The 19,643-nt window shown below is 39.1% G+C and overlaps 1 protein-coding gene across 2 annotated transcripts in view; it reads left to right on the forward strand.

Moving 5' to 3' along the window:
• LOC128686142 (apoptosis-inducing factor 1, mitochondrial) overlaps positions 1 to 19,643 on the forward strand; it is a 57,739-nt gene that overhangs the window by 15,023 nt on the left and 23,073 nt on the right. Inside the window, exons 5-10 of one of the 2 annotated variants that reach the window (XM_070083266.1) lie at positions 1,032 to 1,541; positions 13,374 to 13,480; positions 13,753 to 13,883; positions 16,807 to 16,982; positions 18,173 to 18,358; positions 18,764 to 18,963. In XM_070083266.1, coding sequence (XP_069939367.1) covers positions 1,032 to 1,541; positions 13,374 to 13,480; positions 13,753 to 13,883; positions 16,807 to 16,982; positions 18,173 to 18,358; positions 18,764 to 18,963 — 1,310 coding nt within the window. The remainder of the gene's footprint in view (positions 1 to 1,031; positions 1,542 to 13,373; positions 13,481 to 13,752; positions 13,884 to 16,806; positions 16,983 to 18,172; positions 18,359 to 18,763; positions 18,964 to 19,643) is intronic. The other variant, XM_053772849.2, reaches the window with a different exon arrangement.

A 19,643-nucleotide genomic window follows, 5' to 3' on the forward strand; every position in this document is an offset into this window, starting at 1 on the left:
TTGCAGATGCAAGAAGATTAGGAGGATAAGCAGATTTGTGAATCGTGTGTTCAAATTTGTGCAATATTTAGAGCAACACTGAAGTATAAGGTGCTGCGTGTTGAATTTGTGGATTTTAAAAATTCATACGATTGGTTGACAAGGGAATGTGGAGACACTGGCAATGGTACTGAACAGATGGTAAGTTAAAAGCTGTAAAGGGTTTTTATACGTATTTGTATAGATGGGGTGGTAAAAGAAGTTAATGCTAGAATGTTGGATACATGCTGATTGAAGTGTAAGCAAAGAAGCATTTATGAAGAGATTCAAGGAAACTGGTTAGCCAAATATACTGTATTGTGTCAGCGTTTTGAAGGATGATTGATGATGATGCATTTTGGTGGATCATTAGAATTGTGTTGTCAGTGCTTTTCTGGAAAGATAGCTAGGAAATGATTAATGGTGAATGTGATTTTTCTTCTGTGAGTGGCCCTGCCTTGATGGAAAATGCTCAGTGCTAAAAAAAGTAGTAATATTCGAGACTAATAGCATTTAATAATATAGTCTTAAGAACTATGGCATGGAAAATACATACTGTAGTGCTTGTTAATATTGTATTTGTAAATTATTTAAAAAGAATACAGAATTGTGTATAGTACTATAGGTATTAATGTTTACAGGTTTTGATAATGTGACTAGTCAAATTGTAATATTCTTTAAATAACAAATTAATTTTAGTGGTGAAGATGTGTGTGCATTAATTGGCTTTAGGATATTTGCCATAAATTTTAGTTGTAGTATATAGACTAAGATTTTTTCCTAATCTCCATAGTCATGCTACTATATTATTCATAATTTAGATTACAATAATGCCTGACATTTGTAGACATTAACCTGGAAATTTGAATATAAAAGATACTGAAAACTTGCCAATAAATTAGAGGCTAACATACTCATAGTTTTTTACTACTTTAGGTTAGAATTATAGTTATCTCATTCCATAAAATTCTTTTAGATATTCAGTGTTCACATTGTCAAAATCATCTTGCCAGTACCCGAAAATAGTCCTGAAGAGGAACCTTCAGTGTTATCAGAGACAGTCCCGATGCTGTTAGAGAAACAGTCAATACCACAACAGACTCAGGAACAGTCTTCGTATGTGATTGGTAATGGGACTGTGTTGGTAGAACCTGTGGTTGAAGAGCCACCAAACTCAGTTGAGGCTGAACTTGTCAAGACAGCTGACCTTTGTATAACTGAATCTGAGACTTTGGTAGAGCATTCAGTAGCTGAGCCAAAGCTTCTGGTTGAGACTTCTGTAGTTGAACCAAAGCTTTTGATCGAAACTCCTGTAGCTGAACCAAAGCTTTTGATCGAAACTCCTGTAGCTGAACCAGAGCTTGTGGTTCAGGCTCCTGTAGCTGAACCAGAGCTATTGGTTGAGACTTCTGTAGCTGAGCAGGAATGCATTCTTAAGACAGATGTCAGAGCAGAACCAACATCTGTAACACCTGCTCCTATGGGATTTGAAATAGTTACTGGGAATCTCACAGTAGAGTCAAGTAAGCTTGAAGGTTGGACAATTCATGTTTTATATTAACTGCCTGCTCTTGTAGTTTTAAAGAGCATAAATGCTTAAAATACTAACACATGCAGCTATTGCTCATACAATGGAGCATGGCCTATATATTAAGGCTATAAACATTCCCAGGAGACCTGGTCATGGACTGGGTCACGGGAGTGTTGATCCCCGGAATACCCTCCAGGTAGACTTCGGGTAGTACCAAAGTTATAAGTTTTAAATAAACAGCATGGCATAAAAAAGTATTTTCCTGTCTTATTGGTCCTTAGATTTTGCTGTGTTGACTTGAATACTACTTGGTGATATTAAAGCATGGTTGTGGTTTTATGCATCAAAATAACAATGATGTGGAAGCATGTGTGAAGGGACAACTTTAGATTCATTAATAAAAAAATTTCAGTGTATAACAGTGGGTGTTAGACATTTCTTAAAAGCATCCTGGAAACACACCAGATCAAAAGGTACATACCAGAGAACTATAAAACAATCTAAATTTGTGTGTACAGGAGGGCCTTGCTTTTGCGACTGTTAGGTTCCCTGCCAATAGGCGAAAATTGCCGACAAGTAGGAGAATAGCTTTTCAATACCGAATGCATCTAAAATGCCTGATAACTTATTTACACTATCATATACAGTGGACCCCCCCGCCTTACAAACGCATCGCCTTACGTTAAATCCGCCATACGAAGCATCTGAACGCAAAAGTTTTGACTCACCTTACGTGATTCATCCAGGACGTGTCCCACATGTGGCCTCAGCTGCCCCGTGGGTGCCAGTGTTTACAAGCCAGCCAGTGCAATCGCGTCCACGCATACATTTGGTACATTTCACCTTATCCCAGTGTTTTTTGTGCTTGTAACTGCAAAATAAGTCACCATGGGCCCCAAAAAAGCTTATAGTGCCAACCCTGTGGTAAAAAGGGTGAGAATTAGTATGGAAATTAAGAAAGATTTTGAAGGGTTTGGGGCTAACCCTGAGAAGCCTATGCCAGTTGTGGAATCCATTGTTCCTACTTCAAAGATTAAGGAAATGTGTGCAAAGTGGGTTGAAGTGCAAACCTTTATGGATGATCACCCTAACACAGCTATTGCAAGCTGTGCTGGTGACTAATACAAAGACAGTGTTGTGGCCCATTTTAGGCAAATTTTAACCCTTTGACTGTTTACGCCATATAAATACGTCTTACGCGCCACTGTTTCTGACGTATATATACTCATAAATTCTAGCGGCTTCAAATCAAGCAGGAGAAACCTGGTAGGCCCACATGTGAGAGAATGGGCCTGTGTGGTCAGTGTGCACCACATAAAAAGAGTCCTGCAGCACACAGTGCGTAATGAGAAAAAAAAACACTGACCATTTTTTTTGGATTAAAACGCCGACTTTGAGGTGTATTTTCTTATAGTATTTATCGTTGTATTCTCGTTTTCATGGTCTTAGGTGATAAAATGGAAAACATATTAAAGAAATGGAGATGGTTTTCATTACTTTCACGATGAAAACAACCTTGAAACTGAGCTCAAAGTAGCGGAAATGTTCGATTTTTACCAATGTTCAGGAGTAAGCAAATCACACCACACGTCCAATACACGTCAACTGGGGAGTCTAATATTCTTTCACTAGTGCACTGATATTATTTATACCATTTTTAAAATAATGCAGTAGTCTGCATACCAGTAAATTTTGTATTTTTTTGTATGAATAAAAAATCAAAATAGAAAGCAATAGTAATATACGAGGGGCCTATGATGTGACTAATGAACAGAGGATATGTTACTTTAGTGCCAAGAATGTCTACCTTGTTTATTCTGGACCCTATTTTGAAATTGGCATCTTTTTTGATTTGCGTGAAATTGGCCAAATTGCCAATTTTTGACCACTTTATTGGGTAGTTCAAATCGGTAAATGGGTGGTTTCTTGTACTCAACTGATAGATAAAATGGAGTTCTAAAGAAATAGCTATGAGTTTGGTCAACTGGAACAACGGATTTGGCTAAAAACAGGGCTCAAAGTCGGCGAAATCGCCGATACATATATGTCGCCGGGACTGCTAACTTTGCGGTAGTGTTTTTGACCAACTTTCGAACTTTTGGTGTCATTACCATCAGGAAAAGGTTCTCTAGCATTTCATAAGTTTTTTTTTTTTTTTTTTTTTTTTTTTTTTTTTTTTTTTTTTTTTTTTTTTAAAAATTTTGCGACATAGAATGACAGTTTCAGAAAGGGGCCTGCGACAGTCAAAGGGTTAAAGGAATGGGAGGTACAGACCTCTGTGGACAGATTTGTTGTGCGACAGAGGCCCAGTGACTCTTTATCTGGAGAGAGTTTCGGGGGTCAACGCCCCCGCGGCCCGGTCTGTGACCAGGCCGCCTGGTGGATCAGCGCCTGATCAACCAGGCTGTTGCTGCTGGCTGCACGCAAACCAACGTACGAGCCACAGCCCGGCTGATCAGGAACTGACTTTAGGTGCTTGTCCAGTGCCTGCTTGAAGACTGCCAGGGGTCTGTTGGTAATCCCCCTTATGTGTGCTGGGAGGCAGTTGAACAGTCTCGGGCCCCTGACACTTATTGTATGGTCTCTTAACGTGCTAGTGACACCCCTGCTTTTCATTGGGGGGATGGTGCATCGTCTGCCAAGTCTTTTGCTTTCGTAGTGAGTGATTTTCGTGTGCAAGTTCGGTACTAGTCCCTCTAGGATTTTCCAGGTGTATATAATCATGTATCTCTCCCTCCTGCGTTCCAGGGAATACAGGTTTAGAAACCTCAAGCGCTCCCAGTAATTGAGGTGTTTTATCTCCGTTATGCGCGCCGTGAAAGTTCTCTGTACATTTTCTAGGTCGGCAATTTCACCTGCCTTGAAAGGTGCTGTTAGAGTGCAGCAATATTCCAGCCTAGATAGAACAAGTGACCTGAAGAGTGTCATCATGGGCTTGGCCTCCCTAGTTTTGAAGGTTCTCATTATCCATCCTGTCAAGGTGGTCCTAGTGGCATTAAAAGAAGAACGGAAGTAACCCCGGAAAAGGACTTAATACCTCAAGTCCTAATGGAAAGGGATTCCCCTTCTAAACAATAACTTCCACACACACACCCCTCCTCCCATCCCATCAATCATCACCAGATCTTCAATAAAGGTAAGTGTCATGTATTCTATTCTTAGTAGAGTAGTAACTGTGCATATCTTCTTCAGTTTGTGTGTATTAAAATTAATATTTCATGTAAAATTTTTTTTTTTTTTCATACTTTGGGGTGTCTTGCACGGATTAATTTGATTTCCATTATTTCTTATGGCGAAAATTAATTCGCCTTACGATAATTTCGGCTTATGATGAGCTCTCAGGAACGGATTAATATCGTAAGGTGGTGGTCCACTGTATTAAGGGGTCAATACAGTTAGGCATAAAAAAAGATACACAAGTAAAATAAACACACAGTACAAATAATACTTACCTTAAAATATGGCGCCGGTCATCCTTCCCTTACACAACTGTTGCGAAGGAAAGCCCTGAACATAATGAACAGTTGCTTAATTTATAACTGCCAAAAGAAGATGGAGCGAGAAATGCAGGGCCCTCCTGTACTCTTCGACAACTTTTTCCGTCGAAATTTTGTTCCAGTTTTTGTACATCACCTCGGTTTTCGTAGAGTTGATGATGGTCCATACCAATCGCATCTGCCTGCCCACCCGCGTCACTCAGCCACTCAAGTGCTAAGTGATTCAGTCTGCCTTTGTTTATCATTGAGTGGGCATCACCCTGCATGTTCAGCTGAAACATTTCGTAATAATCTATTGTTTTTTTGTGCTTGTTTATTGAGTGTGACTACTAAATAAGCCGCCATGGGGCCAAAGAAAGTTCCGAGTGCCAGCCCTTTGATAAAGAAGGTAAAAAACACTATAGAATTCAAAAAAGAAGTCGTAGCTAAGTATGATAGTGGCATATGGGTGGCTGGTCTCACCAGGTTGTAAGGGAAATCCGCATCAATGATTAGTTCCATCCTGGCAAAGAAAAAAGAAATCAAGGAAGCTGGTGTTGCTAAAGGGATAAATATGCTAATGAAACAGATCGCAAACAATCGAAGATGTTGAAAAGTTGTTGTTGGTGTGGATCAACGAAAAACAGTTAGCGAGAGATAGTGCTTTGGAGTCGATAATTTGCGAAAAGGCAAGGCAGTTGCATGCGGATCTTGTAAAGAAAATGCCTGGAACGAGTGCTGCTGTTCATGAATTTAAGGCCAGCAGAGGCTGGTTCAACAGATTCAAGAAGCGATCTGGCATACACAGTGTGTTAAGGTTTGGCGAGGCTGCAAATTCAAACAAACGTGTAGCCGAAGAAATTGTTGATGAATTCAAGGAGTATGTAGAGGCTGAAGGATTCCACCCCCAGCAAGTCTTCATTTGTAACAAAACAGGCCTCTTTTGGAAGAAATGCCAAAGAGGACCTACATCACGCAGGAGGAAAAGGCACTGCCAGGACATAACCTATGATGGATAGGCTAACACTTTTGTTCTGTGGTAATGCTAGTGGGGATTTCAAAGTGAAGCCTTTACTGGTGTATTACTCTGAAATTCTCAGAGTGTTCAAGAAAAACAGTGTCATCAAGAGTAAATTGTGTGTGATGTGGAAGTTTAACAATAAGGCATGGGTCACGAGGCAAATTTTCATTGAGTGGGTCAGTAAAGTGTTTGGCCGGGTGTGAAGAAATACCTCCTGGAAAATCAGTTGCCACTCGAGTGCCTCCTGGTAATGGACAATGCTCCTGCTCATCCTCCAGACTTAGAAGACCAGTTGTTGGAGGAGTTTAGTTTTTTCACAGTGAAGTTCTTGCCCCCTAATACCACTCCTCTCATCTAGCCCATGGACCAGCAGGTCATTTCAAACTTCAAAAAACTCTACACCAAAGCAGTGTTTAAAAGGTGCTTCGAAGTGACCTCGGACACTGAATTGACTGTAAGAGAGTTCTGGAAGAATCACTTCAGTATCCTCAATTGCATAAGCCTTATACATAAGGCTTGGCAGGAAGTGACTTCCAGGATGACTAACTTTGCCTGGAGAAATTGTGGCCAGAATGTGTCCAGGACAAGGATTTTGAAGGGTTTGAGGCTGACCCTGACAACCCTATGCCTGTTGTGGAATCTGTTGCGTCTTTGGGGAAGTCCATGGGGGTTGGATGTGAGTGGTCAGAATGTGGAAGAGTTGGTGGACGACCACAGGGAAGACCTTACCTTACCACTGAAGAGCTGCAACACCTTCAACTGGAACAGCAACAGATCGCAGCTGAGGAAATTGCGTCAGAGGAGGAGGAAGAGTGAGGGGAGAATGTGCCTTCTTCAGTGATTAAGGACATGTGTGCAAAGTGGAGTGAGTTGCAAAGTTTTGTGGAGAAATATCACCCTATGTTGAATGTTGAATGACAATGCCTTGTCCCATTTTAGGCATATCTTAGAGACACCAGAAACGGACCTCTGAACAGATTTTTTGTGCGACAGGGGTATAGTGACTCAAGCTGGTCCTAGTGCCAGTAAAAGACAAAGAACGGAAGTAACCCTGGATAGGGCCTTGATACCTGAAGTCCTTATGGAAGGGGATAACCCTTCCAAACAACCTCTCCTCCCTCTCCCCTCCTCACCGTCTTCCATACGCCATCAAGAGTCTTTAGCAAAGGTAAAAGTGATGTTAAATGTTCATTTATCCATTTCATTAGTCATTTATATTTATTTCTCATTGTTTTATGTACGTAAAACTATAGTTACTCTCTATAAAATGTATTTTGTTGTTAATATTTTTGGGTGTCTGGAACAGATTAATTGGATTTACATTATTTCTTATGGGAAATATTGCCTCGGTTTTTGTACATTTCGGTGTTTGTCAGACTTTCTGGAATGAATTAACCCTTAAACTGTCCAAACATAGATCTACATCCACGTGCAGGGGGCTCTGAACGTAGATCTACGGTTTTTTTTTATATGCTTTCAAATGGGGAAAATCAAGGTCGGAGCACAACACACGTGAACATAGATCTACGTTTGGACAGTTTAAGGGTTAGTCACAAAAACTAAGGTTCCACTGTACACAAACAAATTAATACCATATGATAAGCTGCAACCCAAATTAATATTTGTTGTGAGGGATTTTCGTTAAATTCAACTAATAAAGAACAAAAAAGGTCAATTTGAAAATTAGTTAAATCCCCAAATCTTTTCAAACCTGTAAAAATCATATTTAAAAAATTCGGCTATTAAATCCTCTACTTACAGGAGGTACACACCATACATTGAATGATAATTACAGCACATAAAAATGAGTAAAATCTAAGAACAGTACAAATGTGTTAGAGGACAACCCAGATTGAATTTTCATAAACTCCAACCCCGCTAGGAATTGTCTGATATTAGTACAAATCTAATGCAGTGGAACCTCGGCTTGGTTCCAGAACGCTGTTCGAGTACAGAACAGATTTTTTGCAGTCAATTTTCTTTTTGGTTTGCTGTTATCAGTAACCCTCTTAGGGCCCATGGTGACTTATTTATACAAATACATAATATGAAAAAAATTGTGAAGAAACGCATAATAGTTTACAGCCAAATTCTGGCAGGTCATGTTTGTTTGGTCAACTACCGAGCAATTTGTTTACCGAACAAAGTGTTCCATCACCGAATTGTTCGAGTACCGAGGTTCCACTGTACACTTTATAAAGAAAAAATTACATGATCATTCACTTAGCACCAGAGCTTGAATTTTGGAATGTTGTATATACAGTGGACCCCCGCTTAACGATCACCTCCCAATGCGACCAATTATGTAAGTGTATTTATGTAAGTGCGTTTGTACGTGTATGTTTGGGGGTCTGAAATGGACTAATCTACTTCACAGTATTCCTTATGGGAACAAATTCGGTCAGTACTGGCACCTGAACATACTTCTGGAATGAAAAAATATCATTAACTGGGGGTCCACTGTACAGTGGACCCCCGCATAACGATGGCATCACATAGCGATTTTTCCGCATACCGATTACTTTTATCGCAAAATTTTTGCCGCGCATACCGATTAAAAACCCGCTCACCGATTTTCGTCCGAGACGCGTCCAATGTGCCCTCAGCCAGCCTCACATGTGCCGCCCGTCCCATTGTTTACCAGCCAGCCTCCGCGGTAACATCCAAGCATACACTCGGAATATTTCGTATTATTACAGTATTTTCGGTGCTGTTTCTGGAAAATAAGTGACCATGGGCCCCAAGAAAGCTTCTAGTGCCAACCCTACACCTCAAAGGGTAAGAATTACTATAGAAATGAAGAAAGAGATAATTGATAAGTATGAAAGTGGAGTGCGTATAGCCGACCTAGTCAAGCTGTACAAGAAACCCCAATCAACCATCGCTACTATTGTGGGCACCAGAAAGACAATCAAGGAAGCTGTTCTTGCCAAAGGTTCAACTGTGTTTTCGAAACAAAGATCGCAAGTGATGGAAGATGTTGAGAGACTCTTATTGGTGTGGATAAATGAAAAACAGCTAGCAGGAGATAGCATCTCTCAAGCGATCATATGTGAAAAGGCTAGGAAGTTGCATGAGGATTTAATTAAAAAAATGCCTGCAACTAGTGATGATGTGAGTGAATTTAAGGCCAGCAAAGGTTGGTTTGAGAGATTTAAGAAGCGTAGTGGCATCCATAGTGTGATAAGGCATGGTGAGGCTGCCAGTTCGGACCACAAAGCGGCTGAAAAATATGTGCAGGAATTCAAGGAGTACATAGAAACTGAAGGACTGAAACCTGAACAAGTGTTTAATTGTGATGAAACAGGCCTGTTCTGGAAGAAAATGCCAAGCAGGACCTACATTACTCAGGAGGAAAAGGCACTCCCAGGACATAAGCCTATGAAAGACAGGCTTACTCTTCTCATGTGTGCCAATGCTACTGGTGATTGCAAAGTGAAGCCTTTATTAGTGTATCACTCTGAAACTCCCAGAGCGTTCAGGCAAAAGAATGTCCTCAAGGATAATTTGTGTGTGCTGTGGAGGGCAAACAGTAAGGCATGGGTCACTAGGGAATTTTTCTATAACTGGTTACACCATGCATTTGCCCCCAATGTGAAAAATTACCTAACTGAAAAGAAATTAGAACTTAAGTGCCTCCTGGTGTTAGACAATGCCCCTGGTCATCCTACAGACGTGGCAGAGCGACTTTATGGGGACATGAGCTTCATTAAGGTGAAGTTTTTGCCTCCTAATACCACTCCTCTCCTGCAGCCCATGGACCAGCAGGTTATTTCCAACTTCAAGAAACTGTACACAAAAGCTCTGTTTGAAAGGTGCTTTGTAATGACCTCAGAAACTCAACTGACTCTAAGAGAGTTTTGGAGAGATCACTTTAATATCCTCAATTGTGTAAACCTTATAGGTAAGGCTTGGGAGGAAGTGACTAAGAGGACCTTGAACTCTGCTTGGAAGAAACTGTGGCCAGAATGTGTAGACAAAAGGGATTTTGAAGGGTTTGAGGCTAACCCTGAGAATCCTGTGCCAGTTGAGGAATCCATTGTGGCATTGGGAAAGTCCTTGGGGTTGGAGGTTAGTGGGGAGGATGTGGAAGAGTTGGTGGAGGAGGACAATGAAGAACTAACCACTGATGAGCTGATAGATCAACTTCAAGAGCAAGAGGCCAGACCTGGGGAAACTGGTTCAGAGGAGGGGAGAGAGAAATTGAAGAAGTTGCCTACTACAAAGATAAAGGAAATCTGTGCAAAGTGGCTTGAAGTGCAAACCTTCATGGATGAAAATCACCCTCACACAGCTATTGCAAGCCGTGCTGGTGATTATTACACTGACAATGTTGTGAAACACTTTAGGCAAGTCATAAAGGAACGAGAGGTACAGGCCACTATGGACAGATATCTTGTGCGAAAGAAGTCCAGTGACTCTGAAGCTGGCCCTAGTGGCATTAAAAAAAGAAGGGAAGTAACCCCAGAAAAGGACTTACTACCTCAAGTCCTAATGGAAGGGGATTCCCCTTCTAAACAGTAAGAAGATAATGCTCTCCCCTCCTCCCATCCCATCAATCATCACCAGATCTTCAATAAAAGTAAGTGTCATGTAATTGTGCATGCCTTTTTCAGTTTGTGTGTATTAAAATTAACATTTCATGTGGTAAAAAAAAATTTTTTTCATACTTTTGGGCGTCTTGCACGGATTAATTTTATTTCCATTATTTCTTATGGGGAAAATTCATTCACATAACGATTATTTCGCATAACAATTATCCCTCTTGCACGGATTAAAATCGTTAACCGGGGGTCCACTGTATAAGGAAATGCAAAATATTATTTTACTTTGGCACATGGAGGTTTGGTCATGGACCAGGCTGCAGCACACCCTCTAGGTATATTCCAGGTATACTTTAGCACCATGTAGCACCAACTTTGCATCTTGAAGACCTTCAATGGTGTACTAAAAAGTGGTAGGACCTAGCGCTCTGTTTATACCTCTTTATAACTAGTAAATCAAAGAAGACTACAATGGGAGTATGTTTATATGCTTAACGATAAAGGACCCACACCGACAGTTATACCACTGACAAAACCAGAAGTGTTGGAGGAAAAAGAAATGTAGATGTGGTTTACACAGATTTTGCAAATGAGGTCAAATGGTATAACAGCTAGGAAGTACAGTGGTACCTCGGGATACGAACAGCACAAAATGCGAACAATTATGTAAGTATATTTATGTAAGTGCTTTTGTAAGTGTATTTTTGGGGGTCTGAAACAGATTAATCTAATTTACATTATTCCTTAGGGCAACAAATTTGTTTGGTATCAGCACTTGAACAGCCTTCTGGAACAAAATAAGTTCATATCCCGAGGTACCACTGTATATACGTATCTAACAAATGGACCACGATCTTAGTAAACCATTAAAAATTCAATTCCAAAAGTATTGTATTGGTTCTTTTAACTTTTCTTAGCCTCATTGCAGCTGCAAAAAAATCACTGCTTCATGTTTTTGTTTTGCATTTTTAAAAAGAGAAACTTTCATTTTTGTTTTTGGGTCACCTTGCCTCTGTGGGATATGGCCAGTTTGTTGAAAGATTTAATGATGCATGAAAGGTACGTCAGCAGAAAACACTTCAGTGAGCATGTAGATAAAGGGTTCAGAGAACCGACAAGTTGATAAACGAGACACTTGCAACACTTGGGTATCTTTATTGTGGAAACATTTCACTACACAGATCAGTCCAGTACAAAGTTGAATGGTGGAAAGTCAGAAGGAGTTTGAGGTAATCATTCCCTCAGCCTGGAGTTGACGTGATCAATCCACCAATCTTGAAAATAATACATCATATGTATGAAAGGACTGCTCATATACCGTAGACAGGTGAGGTGAAGCAGTCGTGAGTGGTGTCACCTTGGCCAAATCCACAGGTGGAAGTGGGTCATACGTATAGATTAGACAAGTGTAGAATTCCCTGTATCAAGATTCCAAGATGTTGCTGTGTCTGACAAGAATGTAGATAAATGGATAAATTAGACACCTGTGCATTATGAGAATTTTCAAAACATTGGCAACCATAAAGTTATTTTCTGTAAAACCACAAGGTGTCGATAATCGAAAGCAGTTGCGCAACATTTCTTATCTTGTTTTCATATTTAAGTGACATTTGATGAGAATAAAATTTAAGCCTTATTGATGCTGCTTACAGTATATTATCTAGCTTAGTCATCAGTGCAGATGTATCACAAAAACTGTAATAAGGAATCATAGCTTTTAAAATCCAGCAGGCATGTGTAAGCATGTTAGATAGGAATGAATGGAGTCAGATAGTTTTTATGACTTGATGTGCTGTTGAACTGTGATCAAGGTAACATTTATGAAGGGATTAGAGAAACCAGTTAGCCAGACTCGAGTCCTGGAGGTAGGCTGTACAGTGCCTGCATTGTAGTTTGGCATCTCCCACGTTACCTCAGTTGGAGATGGCCGATGTGTTTACAAGAAAAAAGTTCATATAAAGAATTTACATAGTTACAGCTGTTGGAGTATGAGCAGGGTAATATTTAGGGAGGGATTCAGGGAAACCGGCAGGCTGGACTTGAGTCCTGGAGATGAGACATACAACGCCTGCACACTGAAGGAGGGGTGTTAATGTTGTACTTTTATAACTGTAGTGTAAGTGCGCCTCTGGCAAGACAGTGATGGAGTGAATGATGGTGAACGTTTTTCTTTTTCGGGCCACCCTACCCTGGTGGGAAATGGCCAATGTGTTTATAAAAAAAATGTATAGGCATACAACTGTGACATCATGATCATAACCAAGGATAACACAATTAAAAATATTAGAGTTTATCAATTATTGAAAAATTCTGTAGAGATTTTCTTATGGCGGAAAAGGGGCAGGGGTGTAACCATGAAAGGGTTAAATACAGGCATCGTGTGACAGCTGCCTATACTAATTTGTGTTTTACATAAGTAGTAGACAATTTACTTTAACATGTTTCTGTCCATATACTGTGAAGCATTTTTAGAATTGGCTAATGTTGTCTGTGTGACTCTTAACAGTTACATTTATATAATAGTCATCCTCTTGATAATTTTACATTACCATCTCATCCTTAAATAAAATACTTTTCTGCATTAATAATCCCTTCTTCAATATTATAAAGTTCTTTTTATTTAGTGCAGTGATTTAGCAATTATAAAAAATCTCATTAATGTGCTTAAAATTTGTATTTAGCGTATCTCCTATTCCAGGTTAAATAAAATAATTTCCTGCTTTTTTTATCCTTATCTATATAGTAAGTCTTGTCTTGTTTATCAGTATAGTTTCTTTCGACAGGGAAGGTATCTGACATTCCTGAACACGTTCCTTACTTAATTATTGGTGCTGGTACCTCTTCTGTTGCTGCTTTCAGAGCCATTAAAGCCAAGGATGCTAAGGCCAAGGTTAGCTATGAAACAACACTTTACCACGAAAAATTATCTCTGCACATTGGTGCAATTGGAAGCATGATATATGTACTAAGTTTTGTGTGAGTGAGATGAGTTGTAAAATTTACAGTGTAATATATAATTTGATTAAATTTATTTTTTAGAATCTTTCCAAATATTTTAAGTCCTTTTTTTTTTCAGTGTGATTTGTGTGTGAAATATACTATGTATGAGATTGCTATATGCATTTTGGAAACGGCTGTAGAATACTCAATGCTTAATTTCAGGTTCTGGTGATATCGGGAGAAGGTGAAAATCCCTATATGAGGCCACCTCTTAGCAAGGAATTATGGTACAGTGATGACATTGAAGCTACCAACAAATTACGTTTCAAGCAGTGGAATGGCAAAGAAAGAAGGTAAGACAGTAGTTTGCATTTTAGATGTGTCCTACTAATAATCTTGGTAGGGCAGTTTGCAAAAAACTTTAAACACACTAGCTGTCTCCCACCAAGGCAGGTGACCCAAAAAAGAAGAGAACATTTTCACCATCACTTGTTCCATCAGTGTCTTGCCAGAGGTGCATCAGCATGAGAGCTCAGATGCCCCTCCAAACTGCATTATCCCCCACCCGTCCTTTAGTGTGTAAGCACTGTACCTCCTACCTCCAAGACTCAAGTCCAGCTAATTGGTTTCCCTTTTTTCCTTAATAAATGTTAACTTGCTCACACTGCAACAGCTCATCGTGTCATAAAAAACAATTGCGTCCACTCCTCCTTTACCCACTCCCTCCAACCTTTCCTAAAGATAACCCCTACCCTTCCTTTCTTTCGCTTCAGATTTATTCACCCTCCAAGTCATTCTGTTTTGCTCCATCCTCTCTAAATTTCCAAACCACCTCAATAACTTCTCAGCTCTCTGGATAATACTCTTAGCAACCTCACACCTTCTAATCTCCAAACTACAAATTCTCTGCATAATATTGACACCACATATATTACCCTCTGACATGAAATCTCCACCGCCTCTAGCCTCCTCTTCACTGCAGTGTTCAAAACCATGCTTCGCATCCATATAATAGTGTTGATACCACTGTATACAGTGGACCCCCCAAGTTTCATGATTAATCCGTTCCAGAGAGCCCGCCGAAGGTCGAAATTCACGAAACTCAAAATTCACGAAACTCGAAACCATTTTCCCCATAAGAAATAGTGGAAATAAATTAATCCGTTCCAGACACCCAAAAATATTAAAATAATTTTTTTTTTTTTTTTTTCAAATTAAATAAAGATTTACCTGATGAAAACAATCAGAAATCAAGTACATGCATTTAAAATAAATAATAATAACATTACACTTACCTTTACTGAAGACTTGTGTGTGGATGGAAGATGGGAGGAGGGGATAAGAGGAAGGTGTACACTGTTGTTTGGAAGGAGAATCTCCTTCCATTAGGACTTTAGGTAGCAAGTCCTTATCTGGGGTTACTTCCCTTCTTCTTTTAATGCCAATGGGAACAACTTGAGAGTCACTGGACCCCTGGCGCACAAAATGTCTATCCAGAGAGGTCTTTTTCTGGTGTTTCTTTAAGATTTCCCTGAAGTGGGACACAAAACTGTCATTGTACATGTTGCAGATACAGCTTGTTTCAGCTTGGTCAGGGTGATACTTTTCAACAAAACTTTGCAACTCATTCCACATTCCACATATGTCCTTAATCACTGAAGAAGGCACCTCATCAACTCCCTCTTCCTCCTCCTCTGAAGCAAGTTCCTCGGCTGTGGTGTGATGCTGTTCCAGTTGAAGCTCTTGAAGTTCGTCAGTGGTTAGCTCTTCCCTGTGGTCCTCCACCAACTCTTCCACATCCCCGTCACTCACTTTATTTACCAAAGGGCTTGCACTAGCTTTCCTTGGGTCCATGATGACTTATTTAGCAGTTGCAAGCACAAAAAACAATGGATTATTATGAAATGTAATGCATGAACCCGCAGGGTGATGGTCACGTGTTGGTAAACAATGGCACACTGAGCGTGAATGGCGTGGGAGACTGGCTTTATGTGCGCGGTGACGGGTGGACGGGTACCGGACGGTCGCCAAAACACGAGTATTTTCACGAAACTCGAGGCCAAATTTTTCCAAAAAAAAAACTCGCCGAAGGTCGAATTTCGCAAAAGTCGAGGCTGCCAAAACTCGGGGGTCCACTGTAATCCACTTTTCCTCCATGGAGAATGTTCTCTGTCTCCATAGATACCTCATTGCACCATCCACCTTTATACCCTAATCAGTTCTGTGGTTTGCTTCATCTTTCATAGACCCCTCTGCTGATAAATACACTCCCAAATATCTGAAGACATTCACTTCCTCCATACTTCCTCCTTCCAGTCTGATATCCAATGTTTCATTATCTAAACGTTTTGTTACTCTCATCACCTTGTTCTTTCCTATGTTCACTTATAATTTCCTTCTTTTACATACCCTCCCAAATTTGTTCACCAACCTCTGCAACTTCTCTTCAGAATCTCCCAAAAACACCATGTCATCAGTAAAAAGCAGCTGTGACAATTCCCGCTTTATATCAGATTCTTTATCTTTTATTCCTACACCTCTTCCCACTGTACAGTATTGTGCTTTAAAAGCTGCTGCCATTTAGTGGAAATTATTTAATATGGTAAATTCTCACATATCTGCCATTTATAGATGTGTAGTTCCACAATTGCATTTAGGTAGCATCTCACTAAGGCTTGATCCTCCTCCACTCCTTGCCCTGCAAGACCCCTACAGGCTTAGGTGTAACATGTTAAAATTGCATAATCATTATAATAATTAACATAGACATGTGCAGTCCTTGGGTATCTTTATTGTGGAAACACTTTTACCAACTGCAGCTTTATCAGTTGTATACAGAGAACAATTGAGGAGATAGTGGAAAACATGTAAGAGTTAGAGGTGAAAATACCTCATCCATGATAGGTGTTCAGTCCATCAGTTTTTATGAATCATAATCACTTCGAAACTAGGCCTCTTTTAGGTTATCTCTACCTCCTGGATCTCTTGGGAGGGTTAAGCTATGACTCTTAGCTCTCTTATGGAAATTGACCTATTGATCAACAGCTCTGCATCTTGAGGATTTTGAAGGACAACTCCTATGCCTCTTTCTTAAACTGATGTACATAGGGATGGAGTTAGGGTATGGTGGGAGGAATAACTTTTTTTTTTCAGATTGTGCAGCGACCAAAACACACACAGTTGTTATTCAATATTAAATAATAAACCAAATAAATTTTGCCTTAGACTTCAGAACTGAGTAGTAACTATACATAATGAAGTTTTCTATGGTTTCAGTATATACTTTGAGCATGAAGAGTACTACACCCCAGTTAAAGAGTTAGCAACAAGGGAGAATGGTGGCATCTCTATTGTAAAAGGTCGCAAAGTTGTGAAGCTGGATGTGCATAAGAAACGTGCCTTCATAGATGATGGGAGTGAAGTCTCATATGACAAGTGCCTTATTGCTACAGGTAAGTTTGTTAAAACCATCCTTCTCCCACTGAGGAAGCTCGATCTGGAAGAGAGGTTATGCCGTCATTCATTCAGTCACCTTCTGAACTGCAACATCCTCCACCCCTTCAGAGTGTAGGCACTGTACCTCCCACCTTCAGGGCCCAAGTCTGGCTAACCAGTTCCCCAGAATTTTAGGTATAATCCTTTAGCAACACAACATACATACATATAGTTACATTGGGAACTGGGAGAGACGTATGTGCATAAATTATTTTTTGCAGGCCAGTAAAAATATTTTCATTTGCTTCGTGCTCCATTAAGGTTGCTTTGTAATAAAGTAATTACCTATATATAGCTACAAGCACACAGTTATGCTTGTGCTTTCTTGTTTTCATTATTATATTCATCATATACGTAATTTTCTCTTACATTTTCACTGGTTTTAACATTTGCTATCTCCTCTCTCATTCCGTTCTTCCACCGCTGTCTCCCCTTTCATTCCATTCTCCCAATATTATAAAGAAGAATTTCAAATTAACTGTTCACTTACGTTATTATTCTTAATTTTACATCTGAGATGTCTTATTATTCCTATTGAAAGTGCTTAAAAAATAACTTCTGTTCTTTCGTTTTCTTTTATAATTATACAGCAGTGACATTCTTTTATAACCTTATATGCTGTATCCTATTTTCATACTATCAGCCACTGTGAGCATCTTTAGTGTTTTCAAGCTTTCATCATAACTCCAGTTATTTTGCTCTATGATTCAGTTTCTTGCATTTTAGACTTTTTTTTTTTATCTTATCCATATGTGTTTTCATTGATGTGGTGACCACACAGTAGCTGCATATTCCAATTTTGGTCTAATATATGTTGTAACTGACTTTTTCAGTGTCTCTCTATCAATATATTTGAAAGCTATTTTAGACTTAGCAAGTGTAGCATATGTGCTTCTCACTTTTATATATATGATCTGGTATAAAAAAATAATACTAGTGCTGAATTACTGAATAAAAGTCATGATACCAAAGCTAGAAAAGATTTTCTAAGTTAGATATAATAACAAAAGTAACTTGCTTCATATGGTTTTAATTGAAGTGTATTGCACTTATTAGAAAGTTGTGTGCTGTATGAAATGTATTAATGCAAGTAAGATGATTCATATTTTTGTCTCTATATCTTTTAATTAAATATTTCGATATCTAGGTGGAACTCCTAAATCTCTGCCAGTATTTGATAATGCTGGAGAAGATATACTGAAGAATGTAACTTTGTTCCGTTCTGTTAGTGACTTCCAGCGACTTCACAATGTGGCACAGCAAGGAAAACACATCACTATTATTGGAGGTGGTTTCTTAGGCTCAGAGCTGGCATGTGCTTTAGGTTATAAATGTAAGTATTGTAATGTATTTATTGAAATACTTACACTGATTCTTGTTTCACTTTTTATTCACATTCATGAGATAATTAGCTTTGTGTATGATCCATTCCATTTCTTTTTGTTAAAGGAGGTACAGATAATAAACTAAGAATTTGAGATAAAAAGAAAAAGAAGTGTTGTCAGAGTAAGGCTTGACAGGATGGTTACTGCCCTGCTTTTGGGAAATATGATTGGAATTAGATTAATTTTATATGCAGTAATTCTTCGGTATGTTTGCGGTAATAATGAAGTAGAATATTACTGTAGAGGGATAAAGAATGATCTGGCTGAATTTGCAGTGAGTGAAAATAAATAAGAGGATAATTATTTTGTTTGGGTTATTTCACTTTTTATGTTTTTACTCTGGGTTTACACAGTAAAGGCAACTAGTGGCTCAGTAACGCAGATATATCCCGAGGCAGGCAACATGGGTCGAGTCCTGCCTGAATACCTCTCTAAATGGACTACAGAAAAAGTAAAGTCTGAAGGGGTAGAAATTATCCCCAACTCATTTGTTGAGGAAGTCAAGTCAGCAAAAGATGAGAAAGTAAAACTCAAACTTAACACTGGAAAGGAGGTAAGGATTTTTGTTACCATTTGTATTGTATAATAATTTTTTTCACATTTAGGCATAGTGCTTGTTAATTTATCCTTGTTTTGGAATATTGGCAAATACACATTGAATTTGAAAAGTATAACATTTGGTACAGTAAGACTGATTATCTGAACTGGTCAGATATTTTTATTAGTAAGATAGCCAATGTAAAGTGCTTCTATTTTTTAAACATACCCTGCTTAATGTATTTTTAGTTTTCAACACTCCATCTATACTCATCTGTAGTCCCCTACCACGGCAGGGTAGCCAGAAAAAGAAACACTTTTGCCATCATTCACACTCACTGTTTTGCTAAATGGCACTGTACTTCCCATCTCTAGGACTCAAGTCTGGCTAATGTATATAAGAGCATATAAAATGTAATACACAGTGTTAGTGTGCTGGAGCTATTGGGGAAACAGTGATACATTGCTCATTTGTGCTTAAAATGCACAATTTGGTATTAGCTTGGTCTACAAATTGTATATACATTATACCTAAATATTGATAATGATAAACCATTTCTAATATTTTGTAGGGAGAATTGTTAACCCTTTGAGGGTTTTCGTCGTACTAGTACGTCTTACGCGTAGGGGTTTTTGACGTACTAGTACTCATAAATTCTAGCGGCCTCAAATCTAGTGGCAGAAAGCTGGTAGGCC

The sequence above is a fragment of the Cherax quadricarinatus genome, chromosome 9 (assembly GCF_038502225.1).
Source record: "Cherax quadricarinatus isolate ZL_2023a chromosome 9, ASM3850222v1, whole genome shotgun sequence".
Lineage (NCBI taxonomy): Eukaryota > Metazoa > Arthropoda > Malacostraca > Decapoda > Parastacidae > Cherax > Cherax quadricarinatus.